Source organism: Palaemon carinicauda, chromosome 7, assembly GCF_036898095.1.
Source record: "Palaemon carinicauda isolate YSFRI2023 chromosome 7, ASM3689809v2, whole genome shotgun sequence".
NCBI classification, from domain to species: domain Eukaryota; kingdom Metazoa; phylum Arthropoda; class Malacostraca; order Decapoda; family Palaemonidae; genus Palaemon; species Palaemon carinicauda.
This window is the reverse complement of record NC_090731.1, coordinates 61,152,861-61,172,572: the sequence shown is the minus strand read 5'-3', so window position 1 is coordinate 61,172,572 and position 19,712 is coordinate 61,152,861. Positions and strand designations below refer to the sequence as shown.

The 19,712-nt window shown below is 40.9% G+C and overlaps 1 protein-coding gene across 1 annotated transcript in view; it reads left to right on the top strand.

The window, feature by feature from the left end:
* Positions 1 to 19,712, top strand: part of PIG-G (phosphatidylinositol glycan anchor biosynthesis class G) — a 73,077-nt gene that overhangs the window by 31,128 nt on the left and 22,237 nt on the right. Inside the window, exons 6-11 of the mRNA XM_068376695.1 lie at positions 2,405 to 2,593; positions 3,934 to 4,061; positions 4,273 to 4,481; positions 7,697 to 7,917; positions 9,741 to 9,986; positions 18,117 to 19,058. Of these exons, the coding sequence (XP_068232796.1) occupies positions 2,405 to 2,593; positions 3,934 to 4,061; positions 4,273 to 4,481; positions 7,697 to 7,917; positions 9,741 to 9,986; positions 18,117 to 19,058 (1,935 nt within the window). The remainder of the gene's footprint in view (positions 1 to 2,404; positions 2,594 to 3,933; positions 4,062 to 4,272; positions 4,482 to 7,696; positions 7,918 to 9,740; positions 9,987 to 18,116; positions 19,059 to 19,712) is intronic.

Genomic DNA, 19,712 nt, shown 5'->3' with positions numbered 1-19,712 from the left:
CGAGACTGGTGCAAGTCAGCATCTGTGTCCTCGTCCAGTACCTCTGTAGCCCAAATCGCAGATTTTCTTTTACATCTGAGAAAGGTTCGCTCCCTTTCAGCTCCCACGATTAAGGGCTACAGGAGCATGTTGGCTTCGGTCTTTCCAACAATAAAGATCTCCAAGATCTCCTTAAGTCTTTCGAGACCTCTAAGGAACGTCGTTTGGCAACTCCTGGATGGAACTTAGACGTGGTCCTAAGGTTCCTCATGTCAGACAGGTTTGAGCCATTACATTCAGCCTCCCTAAAGGATCTCACCCTCAAGACACTTTTCCTAGTGTGCTTGGCTTCGGCTAAAAGGGTCAGTAAACTTTATGCCTTCAGTAAGAACATCGGCTTTTCTACAGAAAAAAGCCACTTGTTCACTTCAACTTGGTTTCCTGGCCAAAAATGAACTGCCTTCTCGTCCTTGGCCTAAATCTTTTGATATTCCTTGCTTATCAGAGATCGTAGGCAACGAACTGGAAAGAGTATTATGTCCTGTTAGAGCTCTTAAGTTCGATTTAGCTCGTACTAAGTTATTACGAGGTAAATCTGAGGCATTATGGTGCTCAGTTAAGAAACCTTCATTGCCTATGTCAAAGAATGCTTTGTCATATTTTATCAGATTTTTTTAATACGAGAAGCTCATTCTCACTTGAATGAGAAAGACCGATGTTTGCTTAAGGTTAAGACGCACGAAGTTAGAGATATAGCAACCTACGTGGCCTTCAAGCAAAATAAATCTCTGCAAAGTATTATGGACGCGACTTTTTGGAGAAGCAAGTCAGTGTTCGCGTCATTTTACTTAAAAGATGTCCAGACTCTTTACGAGGACTGCTACACACTGGGTCCATTCGTTGGAGTGAGTGCAGTAGTGGGTGAGGGTTCTACCACTACATTACCCTAATTCCAATATCCTTTTTAATCTGTCTCTTGAAATGTTTTTAATATTGTTTTTTTGGGTTGTACGGAAGGCTAAGAAGCCTTTCGCATCCTGATTGATTTGGCGGGTGGTCAAAGTCATTTCTTGAGAGCGCCCAGATTAAGGGTTTGATGAGGTCCTGTTGTATGGGTTGCAGCCTTTAATACTTCAGCTCCTGGGAGTCTTTCAGCATCCTAAGAGGATCGCTGGGCTTCGTGAGGAAGACAGACTTATAAGGCAGAGTAATCGTCTAAGTCAACTTCCTTACCAGGTACCTATATATTTTGGTTTTGTTATATTGATAACTGTCAAAAACTCTTAGCTTATACGCTGTAAACTTAATTAACTCTGGTCTCTACCCACCGCCTTGGGTGTGAATCAGCTATTATATATTCACCGGCTAAGTTAAATATTTAAAAATGATATTTTAATTATAAAATAAATTTTTGAATATACTTACCCGGTGAATATATAAATTAAAGGCCCTCCCTTCCTCCCCAATAGAGACACAGCGGGACGAGAAGAATTGAAGGGTTTCTTTACATGCAAGAGTGGTATCTGGCCGATAGTGGCGCTGGTGGGCACACCCGCAACCTTCATAGCGATCGCTCGCGAGTTTTTGAGTGTGTTTTCTGTCGAGCCGCAGAGTTGCAGCTATTATATATTCACCGGGTAAGTATATTAAAAAATTTATTTTATAATTAAAATATCATTTTACTTGATAAAGTGAGGGATCTTTGAACTAGCTCTATAAGACAATCTATCTTGTTCAAGATGTAGTTCAAGATACTTGATTGTGTGTGAAATTATGATTGGATCTTTATTGCTATAACTCATGCATAAAATTGAATTTTCTTCTTTGTATATTGCCAGATACTTAAACTGTACTGTATTGTTTTTGTTTTGAAACAGTACTGTATATTTACTGTATACACTATAGTATTAGGTTAATACTGAAGGAAATATTTAAAAGAAACATAAATAAGTATTAAAATAATGATGAAAACTTACTTTTTATCCCTATCCTAAAGATGTGATTTCCTTTTTGACTTATACAATTAACATGAGGAGTATGGTTATAACAACTGAGATAATAATATTTGGCATTTTGAGAAAATAATATAAGCATTTAATGAATAAAAGTTAGTCACTCACAAATGTATTTCTTTTTCTGGTAATCTAATAGATTTTCCCCATAATTATGAGGTCCACTCTTATTTCAATTTGTTATTTATTCTTCAATTTTACTTCAATTTTATTTTCAGTGTTTGGGTTCAGTATATTTATTTCCACTTATAAATAAATATTTTGCTCAAAAAGTTAAGAAAAGTTATTTCATAAGTTATGTGAAAAATTCTATTGTATCATCACCATTGGCTAATACAGTATGAAGATTAAAGAATTTAGAGATGTTTTATTTTTTATTTCTAAATATAAAGCTAATAATATTCTCCTGACAGGTTGATGGAAATGTATCTCGTCACATAGTTAACGAGATGAGGTCTGACGATTGGGACGTCCTTATCATGCACTACCTGGGTCTTGATCACATAGGTCATTTAGAGGGTCCCATGAGTTCCTTAATTGGCCCTAAGTTATTGGAGATGGATCGCATACTGCATGAGATCCATCAAGGACTGCAGAGAAAGGTAAAATGTATTATTGTAAAATCATGAGCCTGGTCAATTGTAGAGCATGCGTGGTCCTGCAATGTTAAGAACCACTGTAAGGGAATGATGCAATGAAATATAGTCAGCTCAACGCTATTTAAATATAGTTGAATTGGTTAAACTTTGGAAGTCTAGAGTTCATGCAAATGATTTGTGTTTAGCAGGTGGACAAGAAGGTAATTTCAGTTTATCTGTTACAGCAATCTTTCGACTGTCACGGGTGTTATGTTCCAAGCTCCCCTTCAATAGCTGAAAATCCGTGAAGTAGATAGGAAAATTTACGGCATATATTTTGTTCATTATTTTTATAAATTTTCATATTTTTTATCCTTAGAAATTTAAGCTTTTGTAATACAAAAATGACTTTAGCAAAAAACAATTGATATATGAAAGATATAGAACTTATCTGACCTGAGAAACCTGTTAAACAGTATAAAGAGGACCTGCAATATAGATTTATATACAATATATATAATAACTTTGAAGTACATCTATCAAGAAATACAATGCAGTATTGTAATATGAAGGGAGTTGATCCCTACCTCATTATTATTGTTACTATTATTATTATTATTATTAAAGGATTTTGACAAAGGAAAAATCTATTTCTGGGCTCGACCTGTGTCGCCCTGGGAAATGCTCCTTAAAGCACCATTTCTAAGGTATAAATACTGCTAAAAATACCAGAGAAAAAGTTGCATGGAATGCCAGGAATAAACCCAGCTCGCTCACTCTAAAAGAGTGTCGGTATAGTAACTGGGGCGTGTTAGAACCACTACCAGAGGTCCCTTACCATTTAGTCCTCTCCTTCCTCAATATCCCCTGATACTACGAGGTGCCGTTCTACATCCAACTGCTGCCCTCTACTACGACTACCCCTCCCACCCCTACCACTACCCACGCTTCTACTCTCATTTCTTATCTAGCACCAGTGAGATTCGGACGTGTTGTTTTCGTAACTTTGTGTTAAAGATGTCAGACGTTTTGGGGATCCCTGCTCCCAAGTTGAGTATTATAATTGTCTGTTTTGATTAATCTGGGTAGTGACACGCGTTAATTTTTATAATCCTGTTTATTTTTAGTTTCAGCCGCTTTGCATGATGCCCTCCCTTACGGGTATATTGGCAGCCATTTATTATTAGTACTAGCTAAGTTACTATCCTTGCTGGAAAGGTAAGATTCTATAAGGCCAAGGGCTCCAACGGGGGAAATATAGCCCAGTGAAGAAAGGAAATAAATAAATAAATAAATAAGAGTATTCAAGTTGATGATAGATAAAAACAAACCTCATTTTACAAACTGTTCTTTTTTGTTTCCAGGAGAAGCCTTACTTAGTTTTGGTATGTGGAGACCATGGCATGAGCGACGCAGGTGGACACGGAGGTTCATCCCATTCAGAAGTTACTACCTCAGCAATGCTTTTTTCTGACACTTTTGGAAAGATTACGTAAGTAATGTTTAGTATTGTTTACTGTATAGTCATTCCCTCATGCAACTTGTATTTTCTACAATTTCATCTTCAAAATAATTTTCTTTGTATTTAAAGACTCAGATTCTTCACTGCTTATTTTGTCTTAATGTTTTCTTTTGTCAAAAAGATACCATTTATGTTCAACTCAATTACATTACAAGTATCCTTAAAAGTTATCTGGTTTCAGGAGAAGCAAACCACGAGAGGTGAAGCAGGTTGATGTCGCTTCTACTCTTGCTTTTCTGACAAATGTTGAGGTTCCTGAAGGTAATGTTGGCTGTCCCATAACTGAAGTTGTGTCTCATTTTGGAATAAAGAAGAGAATGATGCTTCATCATAATGCTGCAAAACAACTGCTTGGTGTTGCCCGCGGCTCTGGTGTTAGGGTTAATCATGGTAAGACATTTGACACTTATTTTATATCATCATCATCATCATCTCCCTCCTACGCCTATTGACGCAAAAGACTTGGTTAGATTTCGCCATTCGTCTCTATCATCTCCTACTTCGTGCTTCATAGTCCTCATCCATGTAGGCCTGGGTCTTCCAACTCTTCTAGTGCCTTGTGGAGCCCAGTTGAAAGTTTGGTGAACTAATCTCTTGGGGAGTGCAAAGAGCATGCCCAAACCATCTCCATCTACCCCTCATCATGATCCCATCCACATATGACACTCGAGTAATCTCTTATAGTTTCATTTCTAATCCTGTCCTGCCATTTAACTTCAAATATCCTTCTGAGGGCTTTGTTCTCAAATCTACTAAATCTACTCAAATCTGTTATTTTGTATACAGAACGTAATTTAACAAAGAATTTTCTGATGCAAGTGTTTTTTAAGTGTTACCCTATAAAGGGTTCCACTCATGTTTGTGGGCATATAGGTATATTTATTCCCTGTAATGTTTGTTGGTCAACTTTAGTTTGAGTAAAGATTTGGGATGGAACCACTCCTGGGTAAACCCTAATTATTGTATAAAGGGTTGATTACTATATGGTGATTGATTGAGTGATTTCATAGATGTAGATATAAAAAAAGAGGTAGATCTGTAAATAAAATCTAATTTTCTTTTATATTTACTTGTTTGATCACAAGCCTATTACTTTAACATAGAATTTGTTCCTATGTATATACAAGCCCTTGTACTTTACTAGTAGTGTGTTTTCAGCGTAGCTGAAATTCTGCTGTTAAAACTTTAACAAGGTGTCTGTAATTACTGGGGGTTGGCCGGGAAACATCCCCTCTCCCCAGCACACTGAATAGCCACTTTGTTTTCAGCTGCTGGATAGTACTTCCATTGCCTCCATCTGGTGGTTTTAATCAATTTATTTTGGATAAATTGATTGGCAGATCATTTCACACTGGGGATGTTAAGATAGAAATGAGGTTTTGCAGTTTTTGCTGGTAACTGTAACTGGCGACAGTTGTCTGCAAACTGCCGATAGCCAAATTCTTCTGCCTGTGAGGCAGCATTTCTACTTGGTGTTTATTCCCTCGTGAGGAAGTTGGTTCCTTGAATATCATTCTGCTCTGTTGGAGGTAGGTGTTTCTGCTACCATCAAATGGGAGGGGAAGGGGCACTTCCCTTCATCTTTCCATCAGTATCTTTCCATTCCCGGAAAGGCACTAGGGACACATCACATGGTTGAGCAGTCTCTTCATATAGTTCCTGTGATCTCTTTTCCTCTTGGAGCTCCTCTCAGTCCTGGCTGTAAAATTTTATCACTTAGCCTTGAGCCAGGGCTTTAGCTGGACAAGCTTAGATCTTTTCTCTTTGTTGGAGTTTCTCGGCTCACAAGGAGCTTCCAGAAGTTTTTCCCATTTGAAACTCAAATCACCCTCGTGGGACGTATCCTGTCCCTCAGAATCTTTAAGGCAAGCATCAGTTAGAGAGCAGACTCTCAAACCGTCTTTCTTCTTACATTAGTCTCAGAGCTGCATATATGTGAACTTCACGGTGTTTCAAGTGGATACAGCTACAAAATCTTTTTGTTAGTATGGGTAGACTTAAGAGGAAGTTCTTCAAGAATACCATATTCTTCTGGCTTCGGGAAAAGAATAAGGGACTGTTTCATCCTACAGTTGATGATCTGGAGGAACCAACTCAAGCTTGCGCTCACGAAGTCAGAGGGATTGGTTGTACACTAGCCTTCTAGAAGAACCTGTCAGTGAGTTACACATTAAAGGCTGGAGTCTGGAATGCCAGACAACTTTCTTGGCCAAGTTTGTTAGGGAGTATATCCGCAAGACCTTAATTACATCAATAATTAAAATTAGTCTTTTGGAAGGGTATTAAACATTATAGATGCATTCTGAGCAATGATCTGTCGGTAATTTTAGTCTTCTGAAAGCATTTTAAATGTTAAAGATACATAGCTGCAAGGTTGCTCCTTATATTCTAAATAAGCGTATTGCTTAAAATGGGACCTTAGGTAACAGATCGGTAGGTTGTGTAACATACCAGGCTCCTTCATAGGGCAAGAAACATTTCATGTGAGATAGCAGTCTCGACTATGTCAGGGATGGGAGGTAAGGTCTGGCTTTTTTTCTTTTGCCTTGGGATGAGCAGTTGTGTCATTATTTGCTGGATTGGATGTTTATTAAGGTAAAACCGTAGAATATAAGCTTGTTATAACTCAAAGTGAGAGCAAATAAAAGTAGAGATTATTCCAACAACTTGTGAGAAAAAGAAATGGACATGGGCAGGACATATAATGAGAATGACAGACAATAGATGGACATAAAGAATAACAGAATGAGTCCCTAGAGATTGTAAAAGAAGCAGAGGAAGGAAGAGAAGATGATGGATCAATGAACTAAGGAAATTTGCATGGATGGATTGGCACAGAAAGACCATAAACAGATGCAAGTAAAAGGACATGTCTGAGGCATTTGTTCCGCAATGGACTAGTAACGGCTGATGATGAGGATGAAGCTTCCTTACTGAGCAAGTTTTCTTTATGAATAGATATAGAATTATCTTCCCCATCCTCCTTATGAAGGAGAGGATAGACACGGATGGGGACATCCTCATTACTTATTTAACCATGCATTCAAACATCATAGAGGTTTCTCAGTGACCATCTATTGCTGAACAGAAACTTAACCCATCACCTGAGAATCTTTTCTCAGCTGATGGGTGATGGATAGGAGTCAACACAGCACCTCCTCTGGTCAAAGTGTTCAGACATCCTGGTAAATTAAACCAGCCAGCTTGGTTAAACGGACTTCCTCCCTCTTTAGGATAAATGCCTTCTTATAAGTTGAGGGTTTGTATATGCTAGGAAAACTATAATTTACTTTTAAAATTTTATTTTAGTCTTTCTATTCCTATATATTTTAGTAGCACCAGTGACATCAATTATGGTAATGAAATTTTCAATGATTAGTGAATGTCTGCTTAGTTTTTGTGCCTAGCACTTTCTGACACCACAAGGCTCATTATGATATAAGATTTTTATGTTAAATAGAGAAGTTAAGTATTAAATAAGATTTTTCTGTTTTCGTAGGAAAGTTAAATATTATTAAAGGGAAATTTATTTATTCTATAAAGTCAAAGCTGGTCGTAAACTGGCTTTACAAGAAATGTTGTTAATGAAGATTAACTTTTTACAGATAATGCAGATTTACTTTTTGAAGAAGCAACAAAACTTCACCAAGAAGTGTTGGAAAAAATGGATAAGGAATCTCCAGATGAAGCTTATATAGACTCAGTTTCAAAAAGAGTGCTGAAGTTTTATCAGGGGTGTGAACAGATGGCTTCGGACGCTTTAACGTCAAAATTGCAGAGTTATGATCTTCCTACTATATTTGCATCTACAATTATTGTTATTATGGTAAATATAGAAAAGGTTTAAGAATATTGTCATACAAACCCATCAGTTATTTGGTTACCAGATTTACATTCTTGGTTTTTCTATCTCGATCTCAGTCTTTTGTCATCTAGACAGAAGGAGAACAATCATTCATATATGTTTCACCAGGATCTGCTGCGAGAAACCAGTTACCCCTTTCAATATTTAGGAGTTTTTAGTGCTGTTAATAGCTCATTTTACTGTATTTTCCCATTTGATTTTTCTTGGAAAACTCACCACTATCCAGTCATATATTTATTGATACTATACTCATCAGTCATTTCCAAATTATTTTTTTCATTTTCATTACTAAGACACATGTCCTTTGATACTGACTTTGTCGATCTTACCCCCAAAAATAAAGCATTCCCATTTTCTTCCCCTCAAGAGATGGTAGATATTTGGTGGTTAATGGTAACCTTATTCAGTCTGTCATTGTTTATTCCTTTACAGATGTTTTTTGCCCCAGTTAGTTTCCAAACAATTTTGTAAACCATAGCTTTTCTATTTTGATAGTGTTCACATGAAGTAACTTATCCCCCTAGTCCAGTTTCTTGAGATATGTAGCTGAGAACTGAAGTAGGTTTAAAGGCCGCTCAGGAATGGCAGGCCCTAGAGACTGCCACATACATTATACATATGACCTACACTCAAGGCCCCTCTCCACCCATGCTAGGACCAAGGAGGCCCAGGCAATGGCTGCTGATGACTCGGCTGATAAACCTATAGGCTCCCACAAATCACTCATCCTTTGCTCACAAGGATGGTAAGTTTGCAGCGACCAAAGGAACTAATGAGTTTGAGCGGGATCCTAACCCCAGTTTGGTGATCACCAGTCAGGGATGTTACCGCATCGGCCTCCACAACCCTTACAAGACGCTCATTATCAACCATTTATTTGATTATGACTTTTGATAGTGGTTAATTGGAGTCTCACCTGTAATGAATTGAGTGTTTCCTTAGTGATTTTTAATATATTCAACTAGATCAGTCATATATAAACTATGAAGAGAGACTTATATCAGCCTGTTCAACATAAAAACATTCCATACAAGTTTGAACTTCTGAAATTCCACCAATTCCAAGTGCCTGATTAGGAAGATCATTCCACAATCTGGTCACAACTAGTATAAAACTTCTAATTTAGAATACAGTACTATGTAGTGTTAAGCCTTATGGTGGGGAAGGCAAGATTGTTAAAATTAACTGCATACTAGTACAGCATACAGTATGGTACAATCTGGGAAGATCTGAATGTGAAGGATGGTCAGAATTATAAAAAATCATATGCAACATTCATAAAGAACCAACTGAAAGACAATGCTAGTAATCAGAAAAAAGAAATTCAATAGACTGGAAGTTTTGTTCAATAAATTAAGATGAGAGTTAGCAGCTGAAGACCAGAAGGAGAATATTACTCAAAATAAGGTAGAATGAGAGAATTAAAACATTTCAGAATATATTGATCACCGAAAATAAATTGTCCTAGGCTGTTTTGAGTACAGTATATGAAAAAGTCTATTTACTGTATACAGTATTTGTTTTTAGTATTTTTGTTATTTGATTGTCTCTTTATATAGTATTTTATTCATTTTTTTTTTAAAAAGAAACTGTGACTGCTTTTTTTTGTGTTGTATATTATCCTAGCAAGCTGTACACTAATTTATGAGAAAGTATTAAGAAATGAAAGAGAGAAGTAGAAGAATTAGATGTCAAAGTGTATTAATTACTATGTCCTTCAGTGATATTTCTCTCTCACATTTCACAGAAAAAAAAAAATTATGGGAACTATCACTCTATTTCAGGTTTTGACTGTGTCCATATGGCGAATGTTTACTGGTGCCCTATTTACGGACAACATTAGTGGAATAAGCATACTGTGCTGTGCAGGCTGTACCTTGCTGTTATGGCTGTTGTCTTGTGCTGCAACCACTAATTCTCACATCTGCCACCTCTTCCGACCAACACCTTGGTTGTTGACTGTGGCCATTATTTATATAATGGTGATGGTTTCGCAAGTGTTTCGTGCTAGGTTACCAGAGCCAGGTCAGGTAAGGTGATTGCTGTACTGTAGTGCTAAAATTGCATGTAATCATCATGATCATTATGTTCATTTTAATATTTTGTTCCTTATTTTGAAATACTTACTATTTGGTTTTGAATTATAATTATAAGATCCATTAGATAACTACTGTCAGAACACTAAAGTTATTTTTTTCAAATTTTCATTGTTTCTATTTGATATTCTACCTTTATCAACAATTTTGAAAGGTGAGACACTGTATAACACCAAAAGGCTTAAGTTTACTGAATCTCATTCCTGATGCTGAAGCTATTAAAGATATGGCTTTTGCAATACTCTAGTTCTAAAAACAAAGTCTCTTCAGAGATGGGAATGAATGAATGATTTGAAGTTTTCTGGAATCCTGACATCGAAGGTCATTGACACCATCAAAGATAGAATCTGCTTTATATTTTAGCTCTAGAGTCTGGGGATAGTAACCTCTGTCTGGTAACATTAGCCCCAACTGTAGCATTGGTTCTTTTGTCTGTGGTGATGACGTTACCCATAGCATACGATTTTCAGCATCGTAAATTGTAATTGCTGTGTCAAGTTCATTAATCCCTGAACTCGAAGGTCTATCTTATACACACTGAGTCTGAGCTTTGCATGTACATACAGTACACTTGCTCTAGAGCATGTGACACAATATTTCTTTGGTATTTATGTCGTACTGGATTTTCTATTTTAACATTTCACAGGAAAGTTCTTGCAGACCGCACAGCACATTAACCCCAAAAACATGTTACGTAACATTGAATACATAAATGGTGTTCCCACTTGGAAGTCAGCTATGAAAGTCATCTTATTGTCATCCAGTTGCTTAATGTAGTTTTGAATCATCATGACTTTCATTGGTGGGTTTCTTTGTGGCCAAACCAAAATATTTCGTCATGCTATCTATAGAATTTAGTAAGAAATTAAAAATTAAGTTTAATATTAAAATCTACAGAATTGTTTCATATAGTAAATGAAGTTGATCGTAGAACATTTCATATTTGCTTACTTATTCTCTTTGAAAAAGTATTTTTTTCAAGATTTTGGCATTTTGTAATAAAGGAAGAAAAAGTATGTCTATCTTTTTGGGGTGACAGCTGGCTACCTACCTTTTTGAAGAAAATAAAAGTAAAACTTTTCCTCACCATAAGACCAAATCATTCTCTGTAGGTTGGTTCAGCATTTTGGGCTAACCTGTGCTTTGAAGTTTGAAGATAAAGTGGTGTGTGGAGTGGATAAAATTTGATAGAGCAAAAGTTTGGTAATTGTGGTTTTATTGTAGTAACAATTTATATGTTCTTGGGGTTTTAAGTCATAAAATAAGTTTTTCAATATTTAACTTAGCCGGTGATTATATAAGCTGCAGCTCTGCTGCTCGACAGAAAACTCTACGTAAAAGATCCGCCAGCGATCGCTATGCAGGTAGGGGGTGTACTTCAACAGCGCCATCTGTCGTGCAGGTACTCAGTACTCATTGTAAACAAAGAACTCAATTTTCTCTCTGTCGTGCTACCGGCAAGACCTACTAATTCGCTGTTGCTAACTGGATTTGTTTTCACAACTATTTGGTGAAGTACACTATTCTAGTTTTGAGCTTTCGCTGTGCAGGCTTTCTCTTCAATAAATCCTTGCATTCTTTTTTTGATATCGGATTATTTGTTGATGACTTTGGATAGTTTTTTAATTCCCCTTTGACCAATTCAAAATGGCTGACCCTTCTCAAGTCCCAAAATTCAGGAAGTGTAATGCTAGGGACTGTTCAAGGCGTCTTCCGAAGGCCTCTATTGATCCTCACACCGTTTGTTCCAATTGTCGGGATAAAACCTGTCAATTGGAAGATCGATGTGAGGAATGCGTTGGGCTTTCGGAATTCGATTTTATCGAATTCCAAAAATATACACGTAGGATAGAGAGAGATAGAGTCAGGAGAAGTTCCTCTCGTTCTGTTGATTTTTCCTCTCCTCATGCCCCACAACCTATTCCTTCCCATGTAGTGGTTGCTCCTGATCCCCCTTCTGGCACTCAGGAACCTTCGATGGCTGACATGATGCGTGCCATCCAAGCTCTGGGTGAGAGAGTTGAGTCCCTGGCTAGTGACCGTAACCAGCTCATGGCGGACGTCAAGGAGCTGAAGTGTAAAAGTGCATTGGGAAGTGGTAAAGTGAGTGATAGTGTTGTGGATAGTGTTGCGCTTGAGGGTTCGTCTGTTCGTGCCTGTCGTCCTCCTAGTCCGGGACCTCTTGCAAGCTCCCAAGTCCAGGGGAGAAGCAATGTCGTACGACCAATGGGTTCGAGAGGCTTTAATCAGCGAACAGACGTTCCCTCCGTGGTTTCGGGCGTATCTACCCAAGATCGTCCCACCCACACAAAGACGAGAGAGCCCATTTATTCCTCGTCTGCGGAAGAGGTTTCTCGTAAGAAACCATGGACCAAGGTCTCACGACCTCTTAAGCGCAAGTCGGTCCCTTCCGCGCAAGTCCAACGGCCCAGTTGTAGCCACTGGGTCAGTTCGGACTCGCTGCAGTCTTCCGATGACTGCTCACCTCCTAAGAGAGGCAAAGCGGTACCGCCTCAGGCAGTCACACCGTCTGTCGCCGCACCTGCTACTGCAGACCCTAAGTGGTCTTGGCTGCAGACCATGCAGTTCCAATTAACGTCTCTAATGCAGGACTTTCGTGCGGAGAAGGTTGCTGCTGCACCAACCTCTTGCCTACAACCAACCACACTCTCGGTTGTGCGTCCTGTGGACGCTGAGGCGACCTTCTTGCGCACTCCAGCTGAGAGAGTCCCGCCACCCATGCGTTCCAGTGTACCCTGCCAGCCGCATGTTGACGTTCAGCGACGCACGGAACCTTCCGTTGACGTTCGCGAGGTACAACAACCGTCAGAGTTGTTTTGTTTTGACGCGGAGCGTCAACCTCCGCAACCTAGTGTGGTTACCTCTGCTCGCCCACATCAGACTAGACAGTCTGGAGTAGACGCTGTGCGTCCCCGCGCTGCTATGGTTGTTGCCAGCTCACAGACTGGGCAACAGTTCCATGACGTTGCGTCCGGTTCAGTCACGCGTGCACCCGTGCGACCGGACTCAGCTAACCAGCCGATACCTACTCCATTGCCGCTTCCTCCTCAATACTCGGATGATGGACTCTCTGATGATGACGATGCGGCACACGTTGATGAACCACATTCGGACCTTGACGAGCCCAAGTCCACGCAACCCTCTTTGGACTTTAGAAAAGTTCTTGCTCTGTTCAAAGAGATGTTTCCGGACATGTTTGTGTCTGTGGCTCCGCGCTCTCCTCCGTCAGAGTTTGCTTTAGGTACGCAGTCATCCTCGCCTGCCTTTACTAGACTCGTCCTCGCACGCTCGTCCAAGAGAGCTTTACGAGTTATAGGAGAGTGGATGCAGTCCAAAAAGAGTCTAGGGAAGACAGCCTTTACGTTTCCCCCTGCTAAACTCTCTTCCAGATCGAGCGTCTGGTATGCCACGGGAGAAGTTCTCGGCTTGGGAGTTCCTGCCTCTGCCCAGGGCGACTTCTCAAGTCTTGTAGACTCTCCCCGCAGGCTAGCCATGAGACGCTCTAAGATATGCTGGTCACCTTCGGACCTAGACCATCTGTTGAAAGGGATATTTAGAGCCTTCGAGGTCTTCAACTTTTTAGACTGGTGTCTGGGAGCTTTGAGCAGGAAGATCTCCCCGACTGAGAAGGAATCTTCCTTGCTCATCATGTCCTGCATGGACAAGGCCATACGTGACGGGTCTAGTGAGCTCGCTGCATCGTTCGTATCCGGAGTCCTCAAGAAGCGTGAGAACCTTTGCTCTTTCCTGTCAGCTGGAGTGACACCTTGTCAAAGATCCGAACTTCTGTTTGCTCCTCTCTCTAAGTGCCTTTTTCCAGAGGACTTGATTAAGGAGATTGCTGCTTCTTTGATACAGAAGGACACCCATGACCTGGTTGCGTCCTCTGCCCGCAAAGCCACCCCTTTGCCTACCTTGTCAGCTAGACCAAGGATGGACACTCCAGCGTACCGATTTATTCCGCCCTTTCGTGGCAGAGCCTCCAGCAGAGGAGGTGCTCGTGCCGAAGGGAGACGTGGGAAGAAGAAAGGAACCAAGTCCTTTAAAGGCAGAGTCTGACTGCCAGCTTCTTCAGACAGCAGTGGGAGCCAGACTCAAGAACTTCTGGCAGACCTGGGAGAAGAGAGGCGCAGATGCACAATCTGTGAAGTTGCTCAGAGAGGGGTACAAGATCCCGTTTGTACCAAAACCCCCTCTAGCAACGTCTCCCATCGATCTCTCTCCCAGGTACAGAGAGGAAGACAAGAGACGAGCATTGAAACAGGAGGTGTCTCTCTTACTAGAAAAGGGAGCGGTAGTCAAAGTCCTGGACATCAAACCCCGGGCTTCTACAACCGTCTCTTCTTAGTGGCAAAGAAGACAGGAGGGTGGAGGCCGGTGCTAGACGTCAGTGCGCTGAATGTCTTTGTCACAAAGCAGACGTTCGCCATGGAGACCACAAAGTCCGTTCTAGCAGCGGTCAGAAGGGAAGACTGGATGGTCTCTTTAGACCTAAGGGACGCATACTTTCACGTCCCCATCCACCCAGACTCCCAACCTTTTCTGAGATTCGTTTACGAAAAGGTTGTCTACCAGTTTCAAGCCCTGTGCTTTGGCCTAAGCACAGCTCCTCTTGTGTTTACGAGGCTGATGAGGAATGTAGCCAAATTCCTTCATTTAGCGGACATCAGAGCCTCCCTCTATTTGGACGACTGGCTTCTAAGAGCTTCTTCCAGTCGTCGCTGTCTGAAGGATCTAAAGTGGACTCTAGATCTGACCAAGGAATTGGGTCTCCTGGTCAATATGGAAAAGTCTCAAGTGGTCCCATCCCAAACTATTGTGTATTTAGGGATGGAGATTCACAGTCTAGCTTTTCGGGCTTTTCCGTCGGCCCCCAGAACAAGTCAAGCCCAGTTATGCATCCAGAACATGCTGAAGAAGGAACGATGTTCAGTCAGGCAGTGGATGAGTCTGATAGGGTCACTATCATCCCTGGAACAGTTCGTATCGTTAGGAAGACTACATCTCCGTCCTCTTCAATATCACCTAGCTGTTTACTGGAAAAAGGACAAGACGCTAGAAGCGGTCTCGATTCCCATTTCCGAGAAGATGAAGTCTTCCCTGACTTGGTGGAAGGACAGTATCAGCCTCAGAGAGGGTCTGCCCCTGGCTGTTCAGACTCCCAACCACGTTCTCTTCTCGGACGCATCGGACACGGGCTGGGGCGCGACATTAGACGGTCGGGAATGCTCGGGAACTTGGAACTCGAGTCAAAGGACAATGCATATCAACTGCAAGGAGCTACTGGCAGTTCATCTGGCCTTGAAAAGCTTCAAGTCCCTCCTTCTAGGCAAAGTGGTGGAGGTGAACTCGGACAACACCACGGCTTTGGCGTACATCTCCAAGCAAGGAGGGACCCACTCTATACGTTGTACGAGATCGCAAGGGACCTCCTCACATGGTCAAAAGATCTAAACATTTCACTGGTAATGAGGTTCATCCAAGGCAACTTGAATGTCATGGCAGATTGCCTCAGTCGGAAGGGACAAATCATTCCAACAGAATGGACCCTACACAAGGATGTGTGCAAGAGACTTTGGGCCACATGGGGCCAGCCTACCATAGATCTCTTCGCAACCTCGATGACCAAGAGGCTCCCAATATATTGCTCACCAATCCCGGACCCAGCAGCAGTTCATATAGATGCCTTTCTTCTAGATTGGTCACATCTAGATCTATATGCATTCCCCCCGTTCAAGATTGTCAACAAGGTACTGCAGAAGTTCGCCTCTCACGAAGGGACAAGGTTGACGTTAGTTGCTCCCCTCTGGCCCGCGAGAGAATGGTTCACCGAGGTACTTCGATGGCTAGTGGACGTTCCCAGAACTCTTCCTCTAAGGGTGGACCTTCTACGTCAGCCACACGTAAAGAAGGTACACCAAGGCCTCCACGCTCTTCGTCTGACTGCCTTCAGACTATCGAAAGACTCTCGAGAGCTAGAGGCTTTTCGAAGGAGGCAGCCAGGGCGATTGCTAGAGCAAGGAGGACATCCACCCTTAGAGTCTATCAATCGAAGTGGGAAGTCTTCCGAAACTGGTGCAAGTCAGTATCTGTATCCTCGACCAGTACCTCTGTAACTCAAATAGCTGACTTCCTTTTATACTTGAGGAAAGAACGATCTCTTTCAGCTCCCACTATCAAGGGTTACAGAAGCATGTTGGCATCAGTTTTCCGTCACAGAGGCTTAGATCTTTCCAACAACAAAGATCTACAGGACCTCCTTAAGTCTTTTGAGACCACGAAGGAGCGTCGTTTGGCTACACCTGGTTGGAATTTAGACGTGGTACTAAGATTCCTCATGTCAGAAAGGTTCGAGCCGCTACAATCAGCCTCCTTTAAAGATCTCACTTTAAAGACGCTTTTCCTGGTTTGCTTAGCCACAGCTAAAAGAGTCAGTGAGATTCACGCCTTCAGCAAGAACATCGGATTTTCATCTGAAACGGCTACATGTTCTTTACAACTTGGTTTTCTAGCCAAAAACGAGCTACCCTCTCGTCCTTGGCCGAAATCGTTCGATATTCCAAGCCTATCGAATATGGTTGGAAATGAACTAGAAAGAGTCTTATGCCCTGTGAGAGCTCTTAAGTTCTATTTAAGACGAACTAAACCTTTACGAGGACAGTCAGAAGCTTTATGGTGTTCAGTTAAGAAACCATCTTTGCCTATGTCAAAGAATGCTTTATCCTATTTTATCAGACTGTTAATACGAGAAGCTCATTCCCATCTGAGTGAGGAAGACCAAGCTTTGCTGAAGGTAAGGACACATGAAGTTAGAGCTGTCGCAACTTCAGTGGCCTTTAAACAAAATAGATCTCTGCGAAGTATAATGGACGCAACCTATTGGAGAAGCAAGTCAGTGTTCGCGTCTTTTTATCTTAAAGATGTCCAGTCTCTTTACGAGAACTGCTACACCCTGGGACCATTCGTAGCAGCGAGTGCAGTAGTGGGTGAGGGCTCAACCACTACAATCCCCTAATACCATAACCTTTTTAATCTTTCTCTTGAAATGTTTTTATTGTGTTTTTGGGTTGTCCGGAAGGCTAAGAAGCCTTTCGCATCCTGGTTGATTTGGCGGGTGGTCAAATTCTTTTCTTGAGAAGCGCCTAGATTAGAGGTTTTGATGAGGTCCTGTGGTATGGGTTGCAACCCTTCATACTTCAGATCCTAGGGGTCGCTCAGCATCCTAAGAGGATCGCGAGGCTCCGTAAGGAAGACGTACTTAAAAAGGCAGAGTAATTGTTCAAGTCGACTTCCTTACCAGGTACTTATTTATTTTATTTTTGTTATTTTGATAACTTCTAAAATGAAATAAAAAATCCTTAGCTCATAATAATGTAAACATTTATTGCTGGTCTCTACCCACCCCCCTGGGTGTGAATCAGCTTATATAATCACCGGCTAAGTTAAATATTGAAAAATGTTATTTTGATAATAAAATAAATTTTTTAATATACTTACCAATAGAGACGCAGTGGACCGAGGAGAAAATTGAGTTCTTTGTTTACAATGAGTACTGAGTACCTGCACGACAGATGGCGCTGTTGAAGTACACCCCCTACCTGCATAGCGATCGCTGGCGGATTTTTTACGTAGAGTTTTCTGTCGAGCAGCAGAGCTGCAGCTTATATAATCACCGGGTAAGTATATTCAAAAATTTATTTTATTATCAAAATAACATTTTCGGTGGGTATGAGCACTTGATTAAAAGATAAACATGATGGAGATCTTGTATGCAATTTAGATTTTTAAACCTTTTTTATTTCAATTAAGTCCTTTGAGCTTTGATATTAATTTATATATTTAAAATAATTATTGCTTACAAAAAGACAAGAAAATTTTGATACATCCTTGTGCAATGTTGTTTGTTTTCTGCTTTACTTAATTGTTTTTTTTTATATTCTAAATTAATAGATATTTTAGGTGCTTTTGAATTCAATAATGATCCATTTTATTCTTATAAGCAATTGCTAGTAGAGTTATTTAATTTTATTTGATTATTTTCAGAGAGATGGTGGACTGGAAATTGTCTCATATTTCCTTTTGATTGGAACTGGACTTCACACAGTTAGCCTTTTAGGAACCAGCCTGGTAGAGGAAGAACATCAGACGCTGTACTTCCTAACAACCAGTCTTCATTTCTCCTTCATCTTGAAACTATTGATTCAAGGAATGAGACCTCTGCAAAGGTACCATAGTAAAGTACAGGGTAGAGAAAAATCACCTTTTGAAGTAGATGTGGATTCTAGTGAAGGAGAATTGCCTACAAGTTTGGGAAAGAAAGATAAACAGGAGTCATTTTTGCAGAAACTTAGAAAATCACCTTACAAAATAGTAGTGTTGTTAATCATTAGTGTTGTATTGAGTCGACTCATGAGGTCTTGGAATTCCACCGGTGACAAATGGAAGCATCTAGAGGACTTAGGAGACGACATCCGTGCCTCGGGGTCTTCCGTTCTAGCGCTTGTTGTGCTCAGTGGCTTGGTTGTGACAATCTTTTTATTTTCCCAAACTTGTTTACCATTAGTTCTCGTTTCGTGCGGATGCATATTTGGCCGTCATTTCCAGTGGAGTGGTAAAAGTTCTGAGCTTGGGACGGTAGAGGCTCAGATATCTTATTTAGTGCTTTTCGTATTATTTATATCTGGTCTGCTGAAAGCTGGACTTATAACATGCAAGGCTCAAGACAGTAAATCACAGAAGTTACTTGATGTGTATGACCCCGAAGAAGAGAAAATCAGCATAGTGTTGAAACATTCATATGCAACCATTTGCCTTTTGTGTTTGCTCCTCCAAAGAGCAGACAATGTGGGACTAATATCTTTGGTGTTTTTACAGAATCACATTGTCAGTGCAGTTTTGTGTAAACTTGTAACCCATTGCATAATCTCCAAGAAGATGGCAGCACTAGCTGTCAATTGGCTGGCTTTTGCACATTTCTTTTACCAGGTAAGCATAAAATATTATTTGTTCCGTAACCGAAATACAAACCACGCTACTGTATTTACATTGGGTTTACCTTTTAGCGTAGCTGAAATGACGAGCCAATAGTTTTTAACGAGGGTTAATTACCCACGCGCTAGTTAGCGGGGGGGTAGGGGAAGGGTAGCTTGCTACCCCTCCCCCCCACACACACCGGTGATTAGCTTCACTTCACTTTTGGCTCCGGCGATGAACAGACGTGTCTGTCCAAACTACGCTACTGTATTTACATTGGGTTTACCTGTTAGCGTAGCTGAAATGACGAGCCAATAGTTTTTAACGAGGGTTAATTACCCACACGCTAGTTAGCTGGGGGGTAGGGGAAGGGTAGCTTGCTACCCCTCCCCCCCCACACACCGGTGATTAGCTTCACTTCACTTTTGGCTCCGGCGATAAACAGACGTGTCTGTCCATCGTCCTCGTTGACAGCCTTTAATCTTTTTTCTGCTTTTTCTCTACAGCGTGTGTGTGTTAGAAGTTGACCACCTTTATTATTGCTATGCGTACGTGCCCTGGAATTGCCGGCCGCCCTTGTGGTACCTTTATGTTGGCCACGGATACGGATCCTCACACCCTTTGCCCGCAGTGTCGAGGCCGAGGGTGTGATCAGGAAAATATGTG